Below are 24806 nucleotides of genomic sequence, written 5' to 3'. Positions count from 1 at the left end.
TTCTTCACTCTGGAGTTGTGTATTAGGTAGTGGAGGAGATGCTTCCTTGGTAAGTAAAGGTGGAGGAGTCTCCTCCTCACTGGCAGTTTGCTCTGGTTGTAACACAACAGGGGCCTTCTCCAGATCTTCAGTCAATCGAGGAGGGGAAGGAGACTTTGATTTTTCCTCCAAGCCTTTTGATGATTTTATTTGTCTTTCTTCTTCAAGGGGAGAAACTGTTTTCATCTCTTTCTCCTGCTGATGTCTGGCCAGATGACCTCTTCTACTAGCCTCTTCCTGGGACCTTGTAACTCTCCCTCCTCTCTCTAACCCTTCTTGTTCCTGGGATCTTATAATAGTTTGTGATCTCTCTTCCACTACCTCCTCTGGTTTTGCTCTGGGCATCTCTTCCCTCTTTTCTTCCTCAGACTGTTTCAGAACTGGTGCATCCCTAGATTTTAGTCCCTCATCATCTTCTTCCTCCTCTTCCTCCTCTTCCTCCTCTTCCTCTTCCTCATCCTCTGTTTTCAAATTTCGATCTGCTCTGATCCTCAGATTTCTGGAAGGTGTTTCTTGATCTTCCTCCTCCTCAGCAGCCTGGCTGCACTCAGAGAGTTTAGCTGCTCTTGCCTGAAAGAAAAAGATAAGATACATAATTGTTCCAAGTATATTTCCTCACTATCAACAGAAGAGAAAAAGTATCTCGAGATACACACAGAAAGGAGAAATTCAATGACGTACACTTTCACCAACACAGAAACTAGTTTGACAGCAGACAAACATGACTGATATGGGCGCTTATGGGAATCAAAATAGAATGACTGAAAGGAATGCAATAATGAAACTTCTACTAGTTCATTTTTTAGCTTTGAACTTGAAAAATAAACTAAAAAAAATACACACATACATACAAACTGAACATCTAGAAAGTGGAAGGTCCAACCTATTATCACTTAATTTCGTTATTTTTATCATTTTGGTATATTTAATTTTTTCCTTCTTTTCCATAGTCATAATTATACTACACATATACTTCTGTATTCTGCTCACTTAGTATATCATATAGCTTTCAGGTTTTAATTGAATAATCAAGTATATCTTATTTATTTACATTATTTATTTATTTTTTTTATTAATGCCTACAGCACCTAGTATTCCTAGGTGGTCTCCCATCCAAGTACTAACCAGGCTTAGCTTCCGAGATCAGACAAGATCAGGTACATTCAGGGTGGCATGGCTGAAGACAAGTATATCTTTTTTAATAACACACTTTAGAAATATAGAACAGCCTACAATCTTTCACTATTAAGTTTTACTTTTTTTTATGTATTCACTTAGAAATCTGAAGGCCAGAGCAGATCTAAATTAAAAAACATAAAACAAAAGAAAAAGGTGATAAAGAGAAAGAAGACTGTACAGAAATCTAGAGAAACACCAACTCTGAAATAGTTTGAGAAGGAAGAGAAAGATGAGATAACCAAAGTATTACTCAAAGAGGTGATGGACGATACTTTAGGAGGTATCCAAGTTACCTGTCTGACCCTGGATGATCGTCTTTCTCCTTTCCTTGGTTTCTCATCATCAGAGTCACCTTTTTCTTCAGAAACAGAGGAGCTTTTTCCTATCAAATGAAAGAAAATCAAGCCAGACTCATGATGTGAACACTCCTTCCAAGGCTACTTTCTAAAATTTAATCAATCATAGCATATATATGCTGGTAAATACATATTTATAACAGTTTTGACTTTTATGCAAAAGACTACATAAAGCCCTAAGGATCAAGGTCTTAATGATTCCTGCTTTGCATGTTTGGAATATTTTTAATTCTCAAAGCCAATCCACTTATTACAAATAACTCAAATAGATGCAGAATAACTACCCAGGGCTTCAAACTGTCTAGCAGGGATGTATAAATACAAAGTGTATTTATTTCTATAAAATGTTCTGTCACTCTGAATCAGAGCTCAAGACTTCACTATGTTTGATGTCTACTTTTTTGGATTGCTTATTGGTACCACTAGTTCTGAACAAAATGTTATAAATATACCAGTTTGTAAAATAACAATCTAATGAAATAAGTACTTTGATGAATGGTTCACAGGGCCCTAAAGTTCCTAGAAATATAACAAGCAAACTGGACAGGGTTTCAGAAATGGGCCCTAAAAGTGTGTTTTATATATGCTGCTCAAGGTGAGAACTTTTTTTTTTTTTTTTTTTAAGGAAAATAAGCTCTACTATTAAAAGATTGATAACTACCAATCTAGGTCATTCTACATAATAACTATGTAAAAATGGAAAAGCTTTTCCTCATATTTCATGAAAGACAGTAACTGTCAGTTAAATAATTTGGGTCTCAATAATCTGACTGAGAAAAAGGAGGGAATGGACTGGAAGATTTCTAAGTTTTCTATCAGTATTAAAATATTACATAGAGTAGCAAAGCAAATACTGATGAGAACCAGTTTAGAAAACAGCCTAAAGATAATTATATTCCAGATACTTACTCAGCTAGATTGGGCTCAATTTTAATGCAGTATAAAAGGTTTAAATGATCCACAAAACCATGTTCTACACTAACATTATTTAAACTGATGCAAATAAAACAGATGGTGTGAGCTCTAAACTAAGGTCTTCTCTCTTCTTATTTCTATATCCCAATAATCTAAAATGAACTAGTCCTTGTATGCCAACTGTAACTGAAACATAAAAAATTATTAAATGTAAAAAATAAAATGAACTAGTCTTTGCTTCTGTAATTAAAAAAAGAAACTTAAAAATAACTAGAAGACCACACATATTTTGTAAACTTTACTCCATGATTACTTGATTAACAGATGTCTCTGCATATATACAATCTAACTGGGTTAGTGAATAAAGACTTGCATTATGGGTGTGTGTACAGGATCTATGGTTAGGATATACAGTGATAGACCAGATTCTTTAGCAAACATTTAAAGAATAACCTGTAAGAAATTAATAAGTAATGTGGTGGCTATAATAATAATAATTGCATAATTAAATGACATGGAATAGATTAAATTACAAAATGAACAAAAACCAAAAGAAAGTATTTCCCACAAAATTTTTAGCAAAGATCCTTTGCAAGTATAAGGGAAAGAAGCTGATTTATTTTAGTTTTACAAAAAAAAGAAGAAAAAAGGTAGAGGGTGGGGAAAGGATGAATGTGCACACCACAGAGGATTTTTAGGGCAGTGAGAATACTTTGTGTGATACTATAATAATGGATACATGTCGTTATACATTTGTCCAAACTCACAAAATGTACAACATCAAGAGTGAATCTGAAGGTATAAACTATGGACTTCAGGTGATTCTAGTGTGTCAGTGTAGGTTCATCAATTTTAAGAAATGTACCACTTTGGTGGGAGATACTCATAGTGCAGGAGGCACATGGCAGGCAGAGGGCACCTGGGAAATCTCTGTACCTTCTTCTCGATTTTGCTGTGAACCTAAAAAGTGCTCTAAAACAAAAATCATTATCCAGATGCTCAAGAATTTAAAAAAAAAAAAAAAAAAGGTTAGCCAGGTTGGAAGGTAGAGATTTTAATACTGCAGATATTTTAAGCTAATACATAGACAAAAAGTTGGAAAAATTATATACCAAAATATCGATTGAGGTTATTTTAATTTGTAGGGCTACTGATGATTTAAAAACGTTTTTATAAATTTTTTCAAAAATTTTTAATGAATATATTATTTTTTTGTAATAAGAAAACAAACATTTTAAAAAGAATAAAACCCTATACTTTGGAGAGGAAACCTATAAAAGAGATTCTCAAATACTTCTCAAATACTATAAACAGCTAAAATCATACACCTAGCCATGCCGAGTACTCAATTATACCATTCCAAGTTCTATATAAGAAACATTCTTTGTTTACAATTTAAAAACAAGAGTTATTAAGCACATATTTAAAGTCATACGAAAGATACTTCGTGGTGAAATAATTAACAGGGTTTCAGTAAGCACATATATGTTCTGATTAAATAAAAGTGATTTTAAGGGGGAAAAAGGGATGTATAAAGTTGGCCATAGATAAATATGTTAAACAGGTCAAATAAGAGTTTTAGAGTGTGATTTTAAAGTCAGGTACATATAAGCAAATAGTCTCTTTTTCCGCCTATTGTAAGCTGCACGCTATCCTACTGGACTATATTATTTTGATACTGTAAAACTGCACTGATAGAATTTTAGATGATTCTTCTTCTGGAAGCACTTGAGTAATACGTCATCAAAAAGATGAGGGGAAAAATAGGCACAGCTATTCATCAGAAAGTTTTGGTCATCAATGTTTTCCAAAAATGTTGACAACTACAGGGGACCCTCAGACATGAAATAAGAGCTTAGTAAACAACACAAAACATAAGAGATGACAAATCTCTTTCTACCTCCTTGTACAGAGCTGATATGATGCAGACAAGCTTCCTGGAAAGGTGACATCTTTTATTATGAGCACATGGCCACATATCTTTAGATGTGAATATTGTGTAGAAACTGAGCACTTTTAGCAAAGGGTGGAGCCAACACTGGTAACAGGTTAAAAAATGGATTTCAGGAGTTGAAAAGCAAGTCAGGGTAAATGTAATAGTTCCAAAATTCCAAAGCCAGAAGCCTTCAGGAAAAAGGAAAGGTGACTGCTAAACAGTGTAAAATATATTAAAGTGAAGACTGTTTAAGAGCCATATAGAAAAGTAGTTTATTCTAGAAAACAAACCCCTGAGCAGGATTTGCAGGACCCAAGTAAGGTAGCTAGAGATCACAGCAAAGTCTGTGGCCAAAGGGTATCCTTGGGTATGAATAAGGTGCAGGAATTAAGAGAACGGAGATCTGGCAATGATGCCAAACCTAAATGTGACTCATGGTAGCAGTGTAAGTAATGTTATCTAGCATTTCTCTAGATTCTCAGCATCCAGATTTAATGAGAAAAAGGAATGAGGACTACATGTTGTGTAAGCCGTGGGCTGGCTAAGATCCCCTGCGGCTATCTCTTTGTTAAAGAATCTGTATTCTGAATAGTCCTTTAAAAATGTTTTTGTATTTTTCCTCCTGATTTTCCTAGATTGGACTCTTTTTGAAAAAATTATCTAAAAGCAATAAGAATTTTTATATATCCAGTCATGAACTACAAGGGAATCCAGACAACTTGACTATGTTCCTTCCTAAAAAATACCCAACACCTTAGAAAAATCTGAAGAAAGTGATGGAGAGATATAAGAAGTCAAGAAGGAGAGCCAGGGAGGATTTTATAAATCAATTTTTCCTTCCTAGTTAGGATTCTGTATATAACAAATAAACAGGAGGTTACCAGAATATAAGCCAAGGATCCTGATTAAATAATGAAAAACTATTCTTTCGTTTAGTCATTCAGAAATTGAGGTGATTAACAGAACTACCAGCAGAGTCTAAAAAACTGGAGAGTCCTAGAACGAACATTCTCTGAGATTCTTCGGGTAGGGCCCAGGAATCCATATTCTCAAAAAGAGCAATACACAAAAAACATCCTTGGGTGCCACTACTGATCAGCAAAATATGTTACTATGAACTCTACTTTAATCACTATCTTATTAAAGAGAGAAACTCAAAATATCTAAAGCGAATTAACAGGCTGGCACCCCAAAAGTTTAATGGCCGATGGTGGACTGACACTATATACCTAAAAGAATCTAATTTCTGGGTAAACAACAGGTATTACCACTGATCTAATTAAGCACTGCTAGAATTTCCAAACTATCACTCTATTTAGGAGCGTGACCAAATTTTGTACTGCATCTATGAGATTTATATTCTAGCCAAGATCAGAAGAGCAGATATGGCAAGTGTTAGCTGTACTCTACAATTTATTTCATTCATCACTTCTAATTTATTTTCTACCTCTCTTTCCTTTTCCTTGTTTCTGTTTGTTTTTCTTCATCAATTATAGCCATAGACAGAATCCTGCTGATGACATAAAGCACTGAAGATTGGCTGCCCTCTAAATCTTTACTTGCTTTTGAAAACTTATTATTTCAGAATTCAGTCCTTGTTTTCATTTCAATTACATTTAGAACTGAGAGAGGCTCTTTAATTTAAAGTGTTCCTTATCAAATCATGTTCCTATCAAAGTTCCCCATTACCTTCAGAATAAAAAAAGCTCACATGCATTGGCTTGATATTCAAAGCCCTCTGCAATTATCCCAAATTACCTTTTCAACTGTTTATTCTTGAATATGAAAGAATACCTTACTCTGGCTTGATTAGTTTAGCACCTCTCCTTTAAAAATGTCACATTCACTTCTATCTCTAAACCTATGTTCCTTCCTAAAAAATACCCTCTTGTCTCTTCCATGCCATTTCAAATCCTACCCATTTCTAAGGCTCAGCTCAAATCCTACACATTCTTGAGGCTCTCTCTAATCACTCCAGTCCTCAGTGAACATTTACTCTTTCAAATTCCCATGGTACATGTATCTATACTACTTATATCACTCAAAAATACACAACCTTTGTTAGTTTTATATGCACTGTCTTCTCTCCTTAATAGATTTAAGAAATGTGCTAACTCCCCATATACTCTACTATGGAGATATGTATACAGCAGAAAACCAATAAACATTTGAGTGATTTCTGAGAAGAAACACAACTGATTTTATATATGAGTTTTCCCCTTCCTCCTGGCTTTACAATCAGGGGGAATAAGAATCCTAAGAGCAAAATGGATCAATTGAGGGCATGCTACTTTAATATTTGAGAAAAGAAGTCTCTAAAAGAATGTATTTCTCTCCAACCATTAAATATCTCTTAAAAGTCTATTTTCAGGAAGAAATTCTATATTAATTGGAAGAGCCAGCAACTTCCACACACTCTAAAAATATTAAATATGGAGTGCTCACCTTCCATGACCAACAGTATTAATAATGATTCAAAGTAGTTCATTTATACACTGGTTTGATATAGCTATCGTACACGTGTTTTCTACACAGTTCTCTTAAAAGGATATTTAGACTGCATTTACAGATTTTTGCCTTAGATACTATGCAAAACTGAGTACTTGATAATGTAAAAAAATTAATTTTGCCTGAACCTACTCCACACACTGGGTTAGAGCTCCCTGTAACATGCTCACATAATACTGTGTACTTTCACTGCATGCAGCACAACTCTTAATTCATTATGTAATAATCTGTTTAATGTCCGCCTCCTCACTAGACTATACATTTCATAAGGGCAGAGACTTGTCTTTTTCTTTACTATATTTCTGGTGCCTGGCACATGCCTGGCATAAACAGGCACTCACTAAAAATTATGAATTAATAAACTGCAGCAGATGCCCCTTTGTGGGGGATGACTGGATGTGCAACTCATATATAATTGCTGAAGAGATGAAAAAGGGTTGTGACTATTGCTAAATTCAGAGGAAGAGAAGATTAAAGAGGTACAAATGAGAAGAAAAATCATATTGCCTTATAAAACAGTCTGTTAACAACATAGATGTGAACGCCGACTTCAAAAAGGACATAACTTCCATAAAAAACAGATGTTAAATATCAACGTAACAGAGTTTCCTTGGGACTTTAACGGAGGCTTAGCATGAAAGGAGGTGTAACTACCTCCCCCCACCAACTACGCAGGATTGACAAAACAGCGCAGTGGGGAGGGAGATACGTACTGGGCGAATGTCTGCTGAGCTCCAGCTCTGGTCTCTCCAGGCTGCTCTGAAAGTCAGGAGGCAGCAGGGAAGCCACTCCCTCAGGATGGATCATCTCGTCCTCCGACTCAGCTGAAGCTTCTGCAAAGTACAGATTGGGTCGGGGCAGGGAGGGAGTGAAGGGCTCAGCATGTGGGAATATGCAGAGGAGTGAGGGAGGTCAGGCAAAGTCATGGATACAGAGTATATACTAAAAAGAGTGCTGTACACAGAGAAACACTCCCTAGGATTAAGCTCTACCTCATAAAAACAGTGGCATAATTTACTTATAACTCTTCCTGTTGGCAGGCATCCTCTAACAAGATAATCAAATTAAGTGTCTTCTCTGACAAAAGGTAAAAAAGTAACTCACTTGGCTCCATAAACTACCAAAGCAAATAAGTAGTAGTCTCAGCCTGACTTATTCCTGAATATGCCTAAACAGGCCCATCTTCTCAGTGACAGGAATAAGAATGAAGAAATCCTTGTAAGAAGTGACAGTCTGGGCTTACCTTCAAGTTCTGCAGCTTCTCGAGCTTCACGTTCCAGACGCTGTCTAAGTAGCTCCTGCTGCTTTTCCAGATACTGCTTTATAAAACTGTTCTGGCTCATTTCCTCGCCAATCTGTGGAGAGGACATGGAAAAAGAAAAGTCTAGGAAAGCAAACCAGGAAAATGCAAAAAGAAAATTTCATGGAGCAAAGGTCTACCCTTATACCTGGACTCAAGAAAGGCAATTAAAATGTTAGAAGACCCTCTTCTAAGCTACTTCTATGTTGAGGACCAAAATAAATAGACCTATGATTCATAAAAGATGGCCAAAAAAAAAAAAAGGAACATATATAATTTTTTATTTTATTCGGTTCCCATCCAAAGAGTGATGCACAAATAAAATGAAATAAAAGTTCTTGTAAAATTATGCATTTTAGTCTATGGCCATTCTACCCTGAACAAGCCCGATCCTGTCTGATCTCAGAAGCTAAGCAGGGTCAGGCCTGGTTAGTACTTGGATGGGAGACCACCTAGGAAGGCCAGGTGCTACGGGCATAAAAAATAAAAAAATAAGATCCTTGTAATCTGTGAGGTCAACCAAGGGTTGCCTTACCTAAAAAATAAAATAAATAAAATAAAAATTATGCATTTTAATCTAAAAATTTAGATAATACAAAGTACTATCTAAAAACAATCTAAATTTTTCTTTTAGTAATATTAAAAACTGAAAGGAAAAAATATTAGTTCACCTTTTGCTGATATAAAAGACAAATCTTTACCTACTCCGGAATCATTCTGTCAAACATCTCCAAAATTGAAGTACAGTACTTAAAAGTATGAAAGCATGAGACTAAGAAAAGGGATGGCCATTCAGCATTTAGACAGAGTTCTAACTCCATTTTCTTTGGGTGATAAGAAATCATTGGTAATAACATTTGAAATCCAAAAGCTTAATCTCCCCACCCCATTTTTTTTCTAACTCATAGACTTCCATGTTACTCTTCTACCCTTCATTTTTCTCTTCACAAGTCCTCCTCCTGAGAACCTTCTTGCTTGACAAGTCCTTTAGAATTCCAGAAAAAGGAAAAAATCTGAATACTCTGTATATTATTAGTCATCTTTCTGAAGCATAGTAAATGTTTATCTTCACCTAAAGATGAGTTTCTTGGTCACTGGACACTGAGGAAGTGTGGGTAGGATGTATTAGATAATATATATATTTGTTGCAAAAATCCTATGTTAATGAAAGCAAAGCTTCAAAGACTAAAATGCAAAAGGAACATAATCGTAAACTGATTAACTTATGTGGGCTTGTTAAAGTACTTAGCTAAACCTCTGTAAACTGGCTAGATTATGATCCAGCTTAATGAGGTGATAACAAGGGAGTAAGGAAGGCTCTCTTGTTTTTCCACAGTTATCTTGGGACTTCATCTAGCAATGGAGCTGCACACCACACACTAAAAAAGACCTGGATTTTTTTCTTTAAGTATGCATTATAACGTGGATGACACACTATAATGAGGGGATTTTAAAACCAAAAAGGAATCTTAAGAGATCATGCAGTCTAAGAAGTTTAGTTTTCAGGGTTTTTTTTTTTTGGTTAACTGTGAAATGATTTCTTCCAAAGAAATCTTATGCAGAAACTCAATATACGATGCAGCTAAAAACAGATCTAATCTAGTTTAAGAGGGGAGTGTGAACCCCAGCTCACTTGGGAAGAAAGTATCTTTCCTCGGAAGCCCCCAAAAGCAGCTCCACAAACCCCAGCAGTTATAAAACAACGGCTCTAGTCCAACCTTTTCTCATATTACACATAAGAAAGTTGAGGAAACCAAGGCCTACAAAGGTAGAGTTTCTGGCTCTAAGTAACAGAGCAATTCATGAAGTTTAGGAGTAACTGCATGGTCGGTATTGACACTTTTAATGGTGGATAATGTCCAAAAGATTGAATTCTTGGAAAATCTTTGTCAACACAAGAGTTCTTCAGCAAGTATTCTCCTACACTGACCTACTGATTGTGTACTTCATATCTACAGCCAAAGACATCAACTACTTTTCCCAAATCAATGGCAAATAAATGACTTCAGATTCCTGTACTGAGCCACATCTTTCTGCACACACCATTTAAAGTATCAGAAATTAACTAAGCTTCTCTGATTCTGTTCTTGAATTCTTTATTAGAATTCAACTGTCCTGGTATGAGAACTTTTCCAACCCAGGGAACACAGAAAATACAGGTGATGAATTAAACATCAAATATACAACTCATCCTTCCATATGTCTGTGCATCCAAAGAGCCTAGCCCATCTAATGAACCTTCTTTCTTACCTGGGAATTTGGCTGGAATGCAGCATGGGGTGTTGAGTGTTTCTGTAAATTTTCTAGCATTAGAGCCTGGTATAGAGAAGGGCAAATGTCAGAAACCAAGGAAGAAAACCCATTCCTCCCCCAATCTCTTTATTAAATGCAACGACTAACCATGCACACTTAAACTGTTCTCTTTTTCCAGGGACCTAAAAGCCTTTTACTAATACTGTCCTCATTCATCTTTAGAAGACCCTTAAAGGTAGCCATGGTTACTGCTCCCCAATGTACAGAGGTAAAATGCAGGCACACAGGAGAAAATCAGTAACCAGGCTGTGTAATAAAAAACAGTGACAAAACCAGTACTACGGTCCCTATTATCTTCTGCACTTCTGCCTAGTGCCCCTCCTAAAGCTGGCCATGCAGGTAAAATCACTTCAAATACTCAAACTTCAAATATAAGAAACCCACACGGGTTTGGTTTTGGCCTTGATTGAATTACTTGCTCAAACAGTTACCGAGCACTAGATCTACTTGAGAGAACTTGATTCTTTCCAACAGGGTGGCACCTAGATTTATCAAATTTATAAAATTTCAAAAAGGAGGCTACAGAACAAAATGACCAGACTCTGTAAACTGTGGTCTGACCTAATCCACACACACACACACACACACACACACACACACACGATACTTATCAGCTTCTGCACAAGTAACGGTCTGCCAACTTAACCTTTGGGCAAGCCCAGCCCTAAGCTGTAATACCCACCATGTATTCTAATTAACTCTAATTAAAACCGAGACATTCTTATCTCCCCTCCGTTTACACTATATCCATACACACCAATCCATCCATCCACGTCATGACTATCCATCTTACTCTAATCCACTCAAACCGATTCAAACTCTCCAACATACACCAACCTACCTTACCTCTCTCACCAATATTCACCAAACTCTTATTCACCCGAAATGCTTCCGGATGCCCTATAAATTACACACCCCTCTCTAACCAAGTCCCTTCAAATCAAGGTCTCTCTTCATCTCACCTCCTAATCTAATCAGGTAGACATTTTAGCCTAACCCAATCCTATTTTTCTGAATACCAAAACCAACCCCATTAACCTCTCCGCCCAATTATACCCCCTAACTCCCACCCAGCACAACTCGCCCCCCTCGGGCCAGCAATGCTGGTGGCTGTAGTGGGGATTTAACTCCTTCTGCAGCGCATGCGCCGAAACCACAGACACAAACAAGGAGGGGGTGGGGGAAGGAGGAAGGAGCTTAAGACACTCCAGGAGAGTAGCGCGCACCCTCCCATTTTGGGCTCGCGCCGCTGCCGTTAAGGCGGGAACCGGCGTTATCTCTATGCCAGCGCGAGCCTCGCCAACCACCGTGCGCGCGGCTCCGGAGACTCGCGCTGGCGGCCTGAGCTCGCTCGCGCCGAGCCCGGACACTGCGCCTGCGCCGCGGCAGAGACTCGTCTCTACCGGGTCCGCTCCCCTCCGACACCCCGGCAACGCCGTCTCCTCACCCCTTTGAGCCGCTTGACCAGGGCACTCTTCTGCCCGCTCTTGGCCAGGCCACGCTGCTCCAGTGCGGCCTTCAGGTCGGTCACCCGCAGCGCCTGAAGAGGCTTCCCGTCCAGAGTCACCTCCTCCAGCTCCGCCATCTTGCGTGAGGTACTCGGGTCCGTCCCGACGGCTTCGGGCATCTTCGGTAATTTCCGCCAACGCCCTTCGAACGTACCGCTCTGTCCCCGCCCACTGCCATAGTCAACCCCACGATTACCACTCAGAACTCCCCGGGTTCCTCCGGTAATGTTCGGGTGTTTCCGCCTCTACGTCGGCACCAATCACTTTTTTCCATCCTCCCAGCCGCTCCCCCTCCCTCATCCTGCTTTCAGAGCTCGGTTATCTTCGTTCTACCGAAGCTTTGAATCGAATCCATTCGGAAGTCCCGACTCTGGCATAACCATGATCGGAGTTATTCGGCTCTCGCCGGACCTAAGGCTGAGGCGCTGAGGAGTTTGGGTGTTTGGGGCTGGCCAAGGACCGGAAGTGCGTGGGCTCCCTGGCTAGCCTTGCTTGGGGTTTTCAGGAAACATGGAAGCGGCGGCGGTAGTTGGAGTCTAAGCACTCTTGTGACGGCCTCTCGGTGCTCTGTGAGAGGAAAGGGGAGGTAAGCGGAGTTGAAGTCCCTCCTTTGGCCAGGTCAGACTCGCTGTTTGCGGGTCACCCTCGGCCGGCTAGCCTCCCGCTTCCCTACGGAAACAGCTGCCGCCTCCCATCTTAATCCCCGCCACTCCCTTCTGAGGCCGCGTTGTTCTTTGGGACCTGGGAATGCCACCAGGCTCCGTGGCCTCCAAAGTGGGCAAATGGCAGCACCGTGCCTTCGAACTCAGACTGAACTAATTCATGATCGTTGAACTCTAGTTTGCTCTGGAAGCCATGTCTCATGTCTCAAGTCTCGGGGAACGTTCTTCCTTTCCCTGAATGAAAGGGAATTAAGTTCTTCTAGGAGGAATTGCTTCTTGTAGGGCCACTGTGAAAAGAGCAACCTCTCTGGACTGTTTTGGCACTGACTTGATTTTAATTGCTTAGAGGTTCCTTTCTCGCTACAAATGCTGCCAACTTGCAGCAAACTTTACAAATAAAGTAGGCCATAGACAGTAGTAGTAGTAGTTTGTTTTCCGTTGTTAAAGATTCAGACCGTGGGACTTGAAAACTGTTCACGTTGGCTGACACTCCAGTTGCATTAGTGATGTCAATCAATGACAGGGCAACAGCAGGTATTATATTAAACGTTAAGGAAAATTGTGCAAAGACATAATTGTCATGCATCTACAGCAGTATAACACTTAGATCCCTAAGCCAGCAAACCAAGTAGACATTTTTTCAGTCTTGAATAAACATGTGGCTTCTCTTGTTTTTCTTACTATGTTACCTTATTTTGGGCCAGGTACCCATCACTTAGTCTGCTCTTTAATTGTTCCTGGTGCTTTACGGGAAATATAAGGAAGTAATGGGTGTTATTGAGTTCTTGGCATATTTTAAAGGCTATATGCACATTGCAAAGAAGACATATATACACACACACACACATATATGTATATTCATATTTTTTCGCCCTTTTTCAACACTGTTGATGGTTCTGGAATGATCAGCAGCTAGGCCCTGACAAGCTGAATGTACTAGATTAAAAAATGTACTTTTCATTTTAGGGAAGAACTGATGGACCAACATTAGTCATTCTTTTTTCTTAATCTGGAACATGGAAATAGGCAGGAGAGAATGAACAAGAAATATGTTCGAGAAGCTGGAGTTAGCAAGGTTTAAGGAACATCGAGAAGAAGAAAAAAAAGAGGCGGAAGGGGCTCAAAAAAAAAAAACACCAAAAACTGTACCACAAAACTCCCAGAGCAAAGAAAAAATATGTAACAGGAATGTGCCTTGCAACCCTTGAAACCGATAATAAAGAAGCACAAAGATTTTTTGCTCAAAAATTCTCCCGTGTTGCCTCAGTAACAAGATGGAAACATTCAGGGAGACTTTACAGATGACATAGTTGTTGTCATTCAGGGAAAATGGCCAGAGGTAGATTATGATAGCATCGAAGATCTTGGAGAAGTGAAAAAGTGATTTTGAAAATTTGTATTTAATGAGCTGAACTGAGAGTTAATATAACCAAAGGCAGAGGCCTTTTGAAAAAATACGTATTTATCCTACAGTAAAACTGAGGACTACCCTCGCCCTTGGCATTTTCACTGTTCTGTACATGCCTGCTTGTTTGTTTTGTTTTTGCCAGAGTCTAATAAACGGGAGACTCATGCATGAGGTAGAATTTAGTCAAATAAAAATTTTTGGTCACTTGAAAAAAATTGTAGTTTTCAGATTATAAGAATGATAGAAACAGTAGTTGGGGAGAGTAATAGATTTGAAAAAGAGAGAGGAAGGTTGGCAAATATGAAATGAAGTTATTCTTGGATGATTTCTCTAAGGTAGGTGGATAATAACCCAAATAAAGGACCCTGTTATTTTCCTGTAAATTGAATTGGTGAAAGTAATTTTCTTTATAGATGCTGATTGAGTGTGATAAAATTCCTTGTTGGAAAGTTATATTTTGGTTGTTCTAGCTAGAGAGTATGTAACAGTGCTTTTATGTTTCAGGATGCCACTGGAATCATCATCTTCGATGCAACTATCCTCTTCTCCCTTACCCTTGGTGCCAGACAATTTTACTAACTCTTCCCCTCCCCCAATGTCTTACATCACTTCCCAGGAGATGAAGTGTATTCTTCACTGGTTTGCCGGTTGGTCAGGTCCCCAGCGTGAACGTTTCCTACAGGACCTGGTAGCTAAGGCAGTGCCAGGAAAGTTACAGCCACTGCTGGAAAGTCTGGAGCAGCTTAGTGTGTCTGGAGCAAACCGACCACCTTGCATCTTTGAGTGCCAGCTACGTCTTTGGGATCAGTGGTTTCGAGGTTGGGCTGAGGAGGAACGCAATGAATTTGTCAGGCAGCTGGAGATCAGTGAGCCAGACTTCGTGGCAAAGTTTTACCAAGCAGTAGCTGCTACAGCTGGTAAAGACTGATAGTCATTAAAATCAAAGAAGATAAGCATAGCCGATGGAGCCGAAGCCACAACCTTACAGTGAGAACTTTGACTATATCACTTAAAGATCTGGGGATGGTATCTCAATCTGTTGATTGAACATGATGACCACCAATATAGGCCTGGTTATTTCGATGTTAACAGCATGTCACCTGGACTCCTAGTGTAAATGTTTTCCATCTAAGCAAATCCAGATCAGCAGTTTGTCTTATAGCTTGCTTCTTTTCAAGAGATGTCAAACCCTCAAGAATTTAATAGCTTCCTTTGCAACTATAACCAAAAGGCATCTACACATTATAACTGAAGTCTACTGCTGGCCCATGGGGATATAAAGTAGAGCCCTCCTACTCCAGAAACAGGAGAGAAAGGCAATAAAAGGTCATAGTTTTATAGTTGAGCTGGATTCAAATGGCTGGTTTCACCGCCCTTACCAGATTCTGGCATAATTATGTGACATCCTAACCACTAACTTTCTTGTGATGATTTAGTAAAATTATGGAAAAATCGGGAGGGTGGTAATGAGTTACTCCTTCCTCCACGTTGATGTTTGAATCCAAATAGCAATGACTTTTTTGCTAAAGCATATGTGATATCCTTGGAGCTGGTAGCAGATATTCTGTAAGTTTGCTCTGCAACAATATGAAAACAAGTGGCACTTTTTACAGGTTGAAGGTTTATTTTTTATACCAAAATAAAGAACGGATCTTTGGAACCATTAGTTTCTACCTTTTTTTCATTGCAAGCCTAATGTATAGTTGATATACAGAGGAAAAGGCATTCTGAGAAAAGTAGAACTTTAGTATAGACAGTAGATTGGCCTTGCATCCAGTTGTCTTCCAAGAAATAATCTCTGTCCTGCCTTCATCATGCCCTAGTTAACATCATACCTCCCTTATTCCTCCAACTGGGCCCCTTGTGCCTTGGAGTTCTGATGAATGGTAAGGGGTGGATGGTCCCACCTGAAGAGTAGCTCGTTTCTGATAGATCATGGTTCCCAGTGCACCCACCAGGATGAGAAGCATTAGGCACAGTCCCATGGACAGACCTAGACAAGTCCTGGAGGGATTATGGCCTGAGGTAAACAGCAACCTGGGAACAGAGAGAATATTTGGCCTGGAATGTTACCTAACTTAGGAGATGAAGGGCTTTACCTTTATTATAATACATAGAGCTCATGAAAATGTGCTTCATCTAAGCAGGCTAAACAGGAAATCAGTAAGAAGGACTGTAGAACCTGAAAGTGGGAATAAGATCAATATCCAAGGCTTCCAGCAACTTAGATTGTTGGAAGGAGACTTGGCAGTGAGGGAAATGGCTTAAGAGTTAGACTATGATGTTCAGGTAGCTAGACATACGTGCGTAGTACTTAAGAAAGGAAGGTGGCTGGGAACTCTATGTCCTAGGTATGGGAGAACTATTGTGGGAGAGAGAGGTGTCCTATAATGACAGGCCTGAGGTAATCATGCTAGTTAGGGATCCTTGTTTTCTGAAATGACTTTGTCTAGGACAGTATTGTATACACATGAATGGGTGCTTAATAAATGCAGTTTCAAACATCCGGCTTCTAGGAATGAAAAATGAAACCACATGGAATACTATCTTACTTGCTGTATTCTGTGGTAAAGCTGGCTCCTCCATAATAAACTTCTAGAGGCTGCTTCTGTAGAGTCAGAGTCAGAGCCCTGTGCAGCATACCAACTGAAGGCCCTTGGCAACCAGGGGACTTCCACATGCGCACGCTGAACACCAGACTAGCGGTAATTGAGGGGCTGTGGAAATAGCACCTAAGTGGACATTTGGATTCTTAATGGAGGTATAGTTCCTGGGAGAGTTTATCTCATACAGGTGCAGGCTTAGGAATGGGATGAATAGAAAACCTCCAAAGGACAGTTGTGAAGTAAAGCAGGGGTCCCCAACTCCTGGGCTTGTAGTGGTCAGTGGCCTGTTAGGAACTGGGCCACACAACAGGAGGTGAGCAGCGGGTGAGCAAGAACCTTCATCTATGTTTGCAAGTGCTAGCATCACCGCCTCAGCTCCACCTCACCATCAGGCATTAGATTCTCATAGGAGCACTGGTTCCTGATGCCAAAAAAGTTAGGGACCACCGAAGTAAAGGTCTTAAGCATTCTCCCTGGCCCACCATATGTATCCTCAGCCTAAACTGAGCCTTTACCTTTCAACGCCTCCTCTGCTCACCAGAGCCTGTAGGACTGCTTCAGTGAACTCTTCTCTCTCTTCCTTCCCCAGGGAGTGGCCTGGGGCCCCAGCTAATCCTAAACACAGCTGGAATAAGAGGTCTTGGGTTGAAAGATTCACAGGTGGAGAAGTAGCAGCATCTGTATCTTCATTAGTCTGACACAGCCGACCCCGGGGACAGAAGAGAAGACCATAGTACCCAGGTATCTGCCAGGAAACATGTAGCAGGGTACAGTTAGAGCCTCAGTTACTTGTTCCAGCCCTCCTAAGGAAAGTGTACAACCTAGATCAGAGTCATGGGCTCAGTGGGTAGTTAGTAAAAAATGAACATAAAGCAGATTGGATAGTACCACCATATGAGCATTTCCAAACTTCTTTTGCCAGTGTGCTCTAGCTGTCTCACCTATGACACCCACCTGAATAGCACTTCCTGGAAGGCATGAGGCCCAAGGGGATCCCTCCACCTGCACCTTGTAAGCTCCCCGCTCTGTGCACTGATGTAAGTAGCATCGGCCAGTGAGTTCTGCTTCCTTCAGATGTGGGATGTGAGAGCGCTGCCTGGCCTTGTCCCCAGGGAGCAGTTGTGACGTGAGGTTGGCAAGGAAGCAACGACTCTGGGAATGGTAGATCTCCCCATGGGGATTCTCTGCTCCAGGTAGGAATCCATTTTCCTTCTTCCAGCATTCACTCTAAGGGCAGGGCAGAAGGTAGAATAGTGTTTATCTCGATGCCCTAGAAGTTGACCCCTCTCCAGGCCCACTCAGTTTCACTCTCTGTTCTCTAGTCTACTCACCCTGTTGGCCAAGGGCTTATACATGCGGCAGCCTTCCAGCATGGGGTCTGAGGAGCACCTTCCCTTGTCCAGGTGCAGATAGTGACAGCCCAGTCCACTGTATAGAAGGGATGCTAGAGTGACACCAGAATCACAGACAGCTGCACGACCCCTCAGCCACTCAACACACACACCTGCCAGTACAGAAGAAGTCGGAGGAGCCAGTCCCACATGTGGTCACCAGGCCAAATTCCAGGCCAGATCCTGCAGGAGAGTTAGGAAGAGAGAAAAAGAGCCCTCAGAACAAATGGAGCCCCAAACATCTCTCAGTGCCAGCTATGCTTACAGCTCCCATTACATCTCAGCAGCAGATAACCCTTTCCAGCCTCTCTCACTTCCCGAGCTGACTTGGGTCATGAATGCCCCTCTGCAATTCTCCCTTATTTCTCACCCTGGCCCCACAACAGCTCCTCTGCAGCGCTGTAGTTGACTTGGTACCAGCCTGAGTCTTTGAAGGCAGCAAGAGTAATTGGGTCTAGTCGAGTGCGCTGGGCACCATTGAAGGTAGCAGTCATTATAGATCCCTGGAGCAGACGGGCCTCCCAGTGTGAAGACAAAGGGCCCTACTGAAAGATGTAGCTGTTTGCCACCTGGCTACTCCCTCTTCCTTCCGTCATCCCAAGGCGTTCTCATTCTTACCTCTTCTTCCAAGGGGACACCAAGTGAAACCCCTAGCACTCCCAAGTGTTTGGCCAGTCTGTGGCTAACAGTTGGAGTGGTGAGAAGCAGCTGTCCCCACTCATCTCGCCTTGTCACCTGTTGCCTTGTAGAACAGTTTTCTCGAACTGAGTACAGAAAGGGGAGAAGGTAATAAGAGGAAAGGAAAACTTAAGAAGGATGAGGTAGATTTGGGAGGAAGGAGTTCATGATATAGTAGTGATTCCCTCCGGTTAACACTGTGGGAAGATGTGTCCCCTCGTTCCTCTCATTTACCACTAGGTCCTGAGGGGCAATCCCGCCACTTCTTGAAGAGCTGTCCAGAGAAACCCAGGGCATGGAGCAATTCGTGTAGTGTGGCCTAAGGACAAATGACTGCAGAATGAGGGAGACTGGATTTGCAGCAGGATTAACCAGACACTCTATACCCCTCTGCCAATCACTTCTTCCTAGAGCTTGAGGCACCTTCTATTTCAGCCTTAGAAGGTTCTTCCACTTCATGGGAAGCTTAGAGACTGCCCCACCTCCCCCAATCTGTCATCATGCAGCAGTCACCATGATGATGTCACTATGGCTGAGGCTGGGGCTGGTGAGATGCTGGGCACAGTAGACAATGGTGCCAGCAAGGGGTCTGTCTTCTGAGTCCAGCTGGCAGCAGGCAGCATAGGCAATAACAGAGGGCTGTGGATAGGTCAAGACAAGGTAGGGGTGGAAAGGAGAGAAGTGAGGTAACACAGAAAAAAATCTTCCCGAAAATGAAAGACCAGGGGTGGTACCGAAGAATAGCTTAGAGGGGTTTTCACCCCCACCCAAACTTCATCAGCGTGCCCCAAGTTACCCCAAGTAAGCACAGTTTAATAAAAACTGCTTTTATGTTCCTTGCCCCTTCCCATGACATTTACAATTAAGAGAGGCAGAGTAGGGAAAAGGGACTTGATTTGAACCTCACCTCTCGGTGGCACTTGGAAGTATGGGCAACCCGCACATAGAGAAGAAAATCAGCGTTTTGGATCCCAGGCCCATCTGGCTGGACCAGTTGTGGAGGACCCTGCTCTGGCCACAAGGCATAACCGCGGAGGTGGGCATCAGGGATCTGGCAGGGAGCAAGATCTGGCATTTAGATTAGCAGATGGGCTGGGAGATAGGACAACAGGAAACTGGGTACTAGGAGCGAGGGGCAGAGAGTCTCTGTCTTTAGTCTGCTTTAGTGTTGTCTAGGTAGCTGGTTAGGATAGGGAGATCTGTACCCGCCTACACACACAAGGAATCTCTGATTTAATAAATTGCCGGTGGGGCAGGGGGGGAGGCGCTCAGGAATCTACATTCTTAGGAAGCACATTAAGTAATTCTGATGCTGGTGGTCTTGGAGAGGTCTAGGCAGGCTAGAGATCTTCAGACCCCCAAATCTGAGAAGTTGCTCTCACCTTTGCCCCCAAACAACTCTCTCCTTTGTACCCTGGGTTCAAGAGGCTACACCTGCCAAGAACGAATATCTATTGGTGAGCTGGAGACATTTCGGGGTAACCCTGAAGAGGCATTGTATACGTTGTCATGACATGAGCTCACCTGTGGTAGTTTGGAGTATCTGGGTCTCCCCAGACAGCATGGCAGTACTGTGCAGGGTCTCGACTCAGAAGCAGGGGTCCTTTCACTGGAGGCACTTAACAAAGCGAGAGGTCCATTTCACCTCAACACCTTAGAGCTCCAGGTCTTCTCCTGTGGTGGTCTCCTGCCCCAGCTCTCTCTGTTCCTCAGCCCTCCCTGATTCCTGCTTCCCCCCTACCCCCACCCCACTCACCTGCTAGGACGCCCTGGAGTCGCTGAGCAGCCTCTCTCACTGCGGCCAGGACTTGGGATTCCCGACTCATCCCGTCTCCCTCCAGATCCCAAGCTCCATCTGACACAGGGTCTCTTACATAGCAGGTTTGGATTCGGAGGGGTTGAGGATCAACGGAGCCACGCAGGGAAGGAGGAATTTTTTAGTTTGAGGGAAGTTGGGGTAAAAGGGGCCTGAGAAGGCTCACAGACTTCTGTGTCTCATCATGTAGACATTTGCTTGCAGCAGCCCCCAGGAGTAGCAACAGCAGCAGCAGCATCTTCCAAGTGTTTTCTTGCCCTGGATGCTGTCTGCTGCTCCCTTATTCTGTGCCTCACTCTGGCTTTCCTTTCTTTACCGTCTCTCTGCATATCCCCTCCAGCACTCTTGCTTATTTTTTCAAGATTTGAGTGTTGTTGACTAAATCTACAGTTCCTGCCAGGAGGTCGGATGTGAACTACAGGGGCCAGAAGCTGCCTCCTCCGGGGGTACCAGAGGTGGAGAGCTCGGGGAGGGGCAGTGTTATTCCGGAGGCCTCAACTGACTTTTGCAAAGAGCAGCCTGCCCCATCCACACAGGAACTCTCCTAACCCTCTTCCATCTCTCATCCTAACTCCTCTGCCGTTCTGAACGGATAACCTTGGAACCTTCCCAGAACTAAAATATAGGTGTTAATATATCGGGGTGTGTGTGTGGACATTCTTTGCTTCTTAGATGCCTGCCTAGCTCATGGAGATGAGCAAACAAGGTTCCTGTACCTCACTAGCCCCATGTCAGAGCCGGGTGGACTCTAAACTGCCAGATATTTAGGCATGTCCCTCATCCGTGTAGGGGACTTACTAGGTGCTCAACAAACACACGCCGGTTCACTGACACCGCCAGCGAGAGGCTGTTGTGTTAGCTCTGTGAGGCGTCACAGAAGCTACACATAGGCTTGCCGAGGAGGGAAAATAAACTTAAAATGGACAGAAATGAAAGATGTTCAGAGATGTTCTTACCGAACTCTTGGAAATCCCTTTGTTTTCTTTGCTCCTGCTGTGCTTTCACATCCTGTTGTTCCCCTCGCCTCCCAACACACACACTCCTTCCTTACCTGCTTGTCTAAATTCCTACCTTCCCTGTAATTACTCTGGGAAGCCTTTCTTAACATTTCCTGCCCAAATTCCACACCTGCCAACAGGGGAGGAGGACCTCTCCTCCCTGCTCCTAGCAGAACACCTGTCATCTTCCATTAGCATTGTTGGCCTAGTGGCTCTCCCTCCACATCCCCCACTCCTTCAAGGTGGGCCTGCCTCCTGGCTTTGTGTCCCCAGCACTCAGCACAGCCCAGAGGGCCTAGTCCTCAGTTTGTGGATGAAGGAACAGAACCTAACCTTATTTTTTAACTTTTGAAGAGGCAGGTCAGGGTGAAGTGACGTAAGGTAACGTAGCTAATTAGTGACAAAGGCTAGAGGAGGCTGAATTTTATATTTTTACATTCCAGAGCTGTGGCACGCACCACGCATTACAAGGGAGGTATCCAAACTCAGGAGCCAAACCAACTCTGCCACTTTCTATCTATGCAACTTTGGCCACGTGCCTCAGTTTTTCCATGTGCAAGATAGGGATGATAATACTTGCCTGATAGGGTTGTGATGAGGAATAAGATTTGTAAGGTGCTGACGACAGTGTCTGGCTCACGGTAAAAGCTAAGTCAAGAGTACATATTCTATAGACACTTAAGCTCAGAGAACTATTCTGTTCTTATCGACGTGTACAAATCTTTAGGGAATTCTTGTTCTTTCTCTAAGACGAACCTACTCTTTTTCTCTAAGTGTTGAAAGTCTTTTTTTTTTCCTCCTAGCTGAGCCGGGCAACCTGGGAATAAAACCTGGTCAGGATTTGCCCGAGGGACCTCAGGTCTGCGTGGCTCCCTGCAGGTTTTCCGCCCGTCGCCTGTAGCCGCTTCTAATGCTTTGCTGCCCCCTTGTGGCAAGACTGAGGAGGGCATGCCCTGCCAGGGTAGGGGTTCACCCTAACTTTGCACACGCTTGCAAGACTTCATACCATCTAGCAGAGGAAGCGCAAGAAACACCTCTTGTTTCTTCTGCTGGAATACCCACCTCCTACCTTTGCCTGGCAAATTCTTCCTCATCTTTCAAGGTCCAGCTGAAAGGTTATCTGCCTGTTGACACTTTACTCCCCAGGCTAAGTTAGTTTGCATATCCTCTGTTTTCCAGCAGCATTTCTTTCACATCTTGGAAAAAGCACTTATATTCTCCTGACATTTATTTTTGCACTTGTTTCTCTGCTAGACTGTGGGCAGGGGCTGAGTCTGATTCATCTCTGCCTCTTCGAAACGCATGAAGTATGTTCAGAGGGATAATGGAGGTAAGATATGGAAGTGAGGATAGAGCCATGGGGGTAAACAGAGAGTGAGAATAATAATCATTTTATCGAACACTTCTTTTGTGCCCAGACGTTCGTTAAAGCACTTTAAACTCATGTAATCCTTTCAGCAACCTTACAAGGTAGGTGTTTTTATTGTCCCAATTTTACAACTGAGGCACAACAAAATTAGTCATTGTGGGTAGTGGTAAGTGTGGGATTTGAACCCATATAATTAGGCTCCCAAGCATAGGCTTTAACTTACCTTACAGTAGTGCTGCTCAAGTGCACAGCACTGAGGAGAAATAAAGCGGTGATGAGAGGAACAGGACGAGGAAGATGAGGGTGAGGAGAAAAGGTGGAGAATGGAGAGAGAATGGGTAAGGAGAGGGTGAAGGCGATAAGAAGGTAGGATTAGACAGGAGAATAGAAGTTAGAGAGGATGGTGATGAAGATGCGAATGGGTGCGTGGAGACAGGAAGTTAGATGTGGATAAGGAGAAAGGATGTTGATGAGGAAAGGGTGGAGGCGAAAGAAAGGACGTGGAATGTGGGATTTGGGAGGTGGAGAGAAGAGAGCTGAGCAGAGCAGTCATCCTAGGTGGGGTATCCTCCATAGCGCTGCTCCCTCCAGCATGCTGACCTCTTAGTTCCTTCACCCTTTCATCTCTAACATTCTTCTCCATTCCATCTTAGCAAACCACTCCTAGAGTCATGCCCGGAACCTTATCATCACCAGAAACTGCAGCACCTATGAAATAACTGAATCAAACATCCCACTCTCTGATACGATCTCCTTTCCTTATGGTTTGTTTGCTCAAGTCGACTCGCTGCAGCTGTTCTACAAGCTCATTGAAGAACCACTGGCCCTTCCGGTCTTTTCATCTCTCCTTGTCCTCCGTAGGTTCTAGGTTCGACACTAAATCGCTCTTTTGTAAGTGCCTTCAGCTTCCCTTCCCAGTCTGTCCTGTCCATCCTGCCTCCTTGGGTAAGCCCCACTTGCTCCCAAGCAGCTAAGAACCACTGAAGGAAATTTCCCCAGAGGACAGACTGTTGTCACTCTAAAATTTTCACCACTGACTTCAGCTGTGCACTCCTGAGTCAGAAATCTCGGCAATCAGCTCCCTCTTTCACTCTCCAGGATTTTACTCCTTCAAGCCTCCTTCTCTGAGCCTCCTGCTCAGTCACTTGCAGTCCCCTCTTCTTTTTTTTTGTTTTTTTTTAGGCGAGGCAACCCTTGGTCGACCTCACAGATTGCAAGGACTTTGTCAGCTTACAATCCCTTATTTTTTTTTATTATTTATGCCTACAGCACCTGGTCTTCCTAGGTGGTCTCCCATCCAAGTACTAACCGGGCCCGTCTCTGCTTAGCTTCCAAGATCTGACGAAATCGGGCTTGTTCAGGGTGGCATGGCCGTAGCCCAATCACCTCTTCTTTCACAGTGAAACAAGCCAGCCTCAGCCTGCTACAAACCTGTTTGTATCTGTGTCTGCTGCCATCCCTTCTTTCTTGTCAGGAAAGGAAATGTGTTCTTCCTTTGGAGTCATTCCTGCCTCTGATGTTCCTCCCATCAGGGTGAGATGCTGCCTCAGCCCTTCTCTGACCTCATCTCCCCCCTCAGTCTAGTCTGCTGGCACCTCCCCAGCCTCTGTCACGGACTAGGAAGAACCTGCAGTGTGGGGCCTTTGCGTATACTTCCCTCTTTTGGGAACCCTGCTTTTTGCCAGACTAACTCCTACTCACCTTTTCAATACCTGCTTACATGTTCGTTCCTCAAAGAAGCCTTTCTTGACACATTTAAATCAGATGCCCTTGTAAATATCTGTCATGGCCACCTTTTTACTTTTTCCACATAGCACTGTTCAC

General features: G+C 42.5%; 3 protein-coding genes and 2 pseudogenes across 3 annotated transcripts; 2 read left to right on the top strand and 3 right to left on the bottom strand.

Annotated features, from left to right (window-relative positions):
- Positions 1-530: 530 nt before the first annotated feature.
- Positions 531-12310, bottom strand: LOC102892846 (apoptotic chromatin condensation inducer in the nucleus). The gene is made up of 5 exons (XM_025048016.1): positions 11994-12310; positions 10484-10549; positions 8177-8288; positions 7643-7766; positions 531-609 (listed from the first exon to the last, which is right to left on the bottom strand). Exons 1-5 carry the CDS (start codon positions 12171-12173, stop codon positions 531-533), a joined length of 561 nt encoding a protein of 186 aa, XP_024903784.1. The 5' UTR covers positions 12174-12310.
- Positions 8592-8710, top strand: LOC112481191 (annotated as a pseudogene).
- Positions 12311-12490: 180 nt separating the features above from the next.
- On the top strand, positions 12491-15784 carry CUNH14orf119 (chromosome unknown C14orf119 homolog). Its single transcript, XM_006913597.3, has 2 exons — positions 12491-12640; positions 14629-15784. Exon 2 carries the CDS (start codon positions 14630-14632, stop codon positions 15050-15052), a length of 423 nt encoding a protein of 140 aa, XP_006913659.1. The 5' UTR covers positions 12491-12640; position 14629; the 3' UTR covers positions 15053-15784.
- A 131-nt stretch (positions 15785-15915) lies between these two features.
- On the bottom strand, positions 15916-20926 carry LMLN2 (leishmanolysin like peptidase 2). The gene is given in 14 exon segments (XM_025048015.1): positions 15916-16161; positions 16677-16856; positions 17246-17475; positions 17685-17957; positions 18062-18158; positions 18235-18304; positions 18492-18666; positions 18740-18885; positions 19034-19118; positions 19313-19573; positions 19707-19850; positions 20182-20233; positions 20324-20408; positions 20556-20926. Coding segments are annotated over 14 exon segments (2304 nt in total). The 5' UTR covers positions 20854-20926; the 3' UTR covers positions 15916-15953.
- A 3316-nt stretch (positions 20927-24242) lies between these two features.
- Positions 24243-24361, bottom strand: LOC112481203 (annotated as a pseudogene).
- Positions 24362-24806: the final 445 nt, after the last annotated feature.

Source organism: Pteropus alecto, unplaced genomic scaffold (genome assembly GCF_000325575.1).
Source record: "Pteropus alecto unplaced genomic scaffold, ASM32557v1 scaffold335, whole genome shotgun sequence".
In the NCBI taxonomy this organism is placed as follows: Eukaryota; Metazoa; Chordata; class Mammalia; order Chiroptera; family Pteropodidae; genus Pteropus; species Pteropus alecto.
The sequence above is the reverse complement of the archived record's forward strand: the minus strand, read 5'-3'. Positions and strand labels throughout refer to the sequence as shown.

Excerpts from the sequence above, each read along its gene's own strand:
- LOC102892846 (XM_025048016.1), bottom strand. The coding sequence starts at position 12,173 with ATGCCCGAAGCCGTCGGGACGGACCCGAGTACCTCACGCAAGATGGCG. Across the intron at positions 7,767-8,176 it reads AGAAGCTGCAGAACTTGAAG|AAGCTTCAGCTGAGTCGGAG; the intron begins GTAAGCCCAGAC and ends TGTACTTTGCAG. Across the intron at positions 610-7,642 it reads AGCAGACATTCGCCCAGTAC|GCAAGAGCAGCTAAACTCTC; the intron begins GTATCTCCCTCC and ends TTTTTCTTTCAG.
- CUNH14orf119 (XM_006913597.3), top strand. The coding sequence starts at position 14,630 with ATGCCACTGGAATCATCATCTTCGATGCAACTATCCTCTTCTCCCTTA.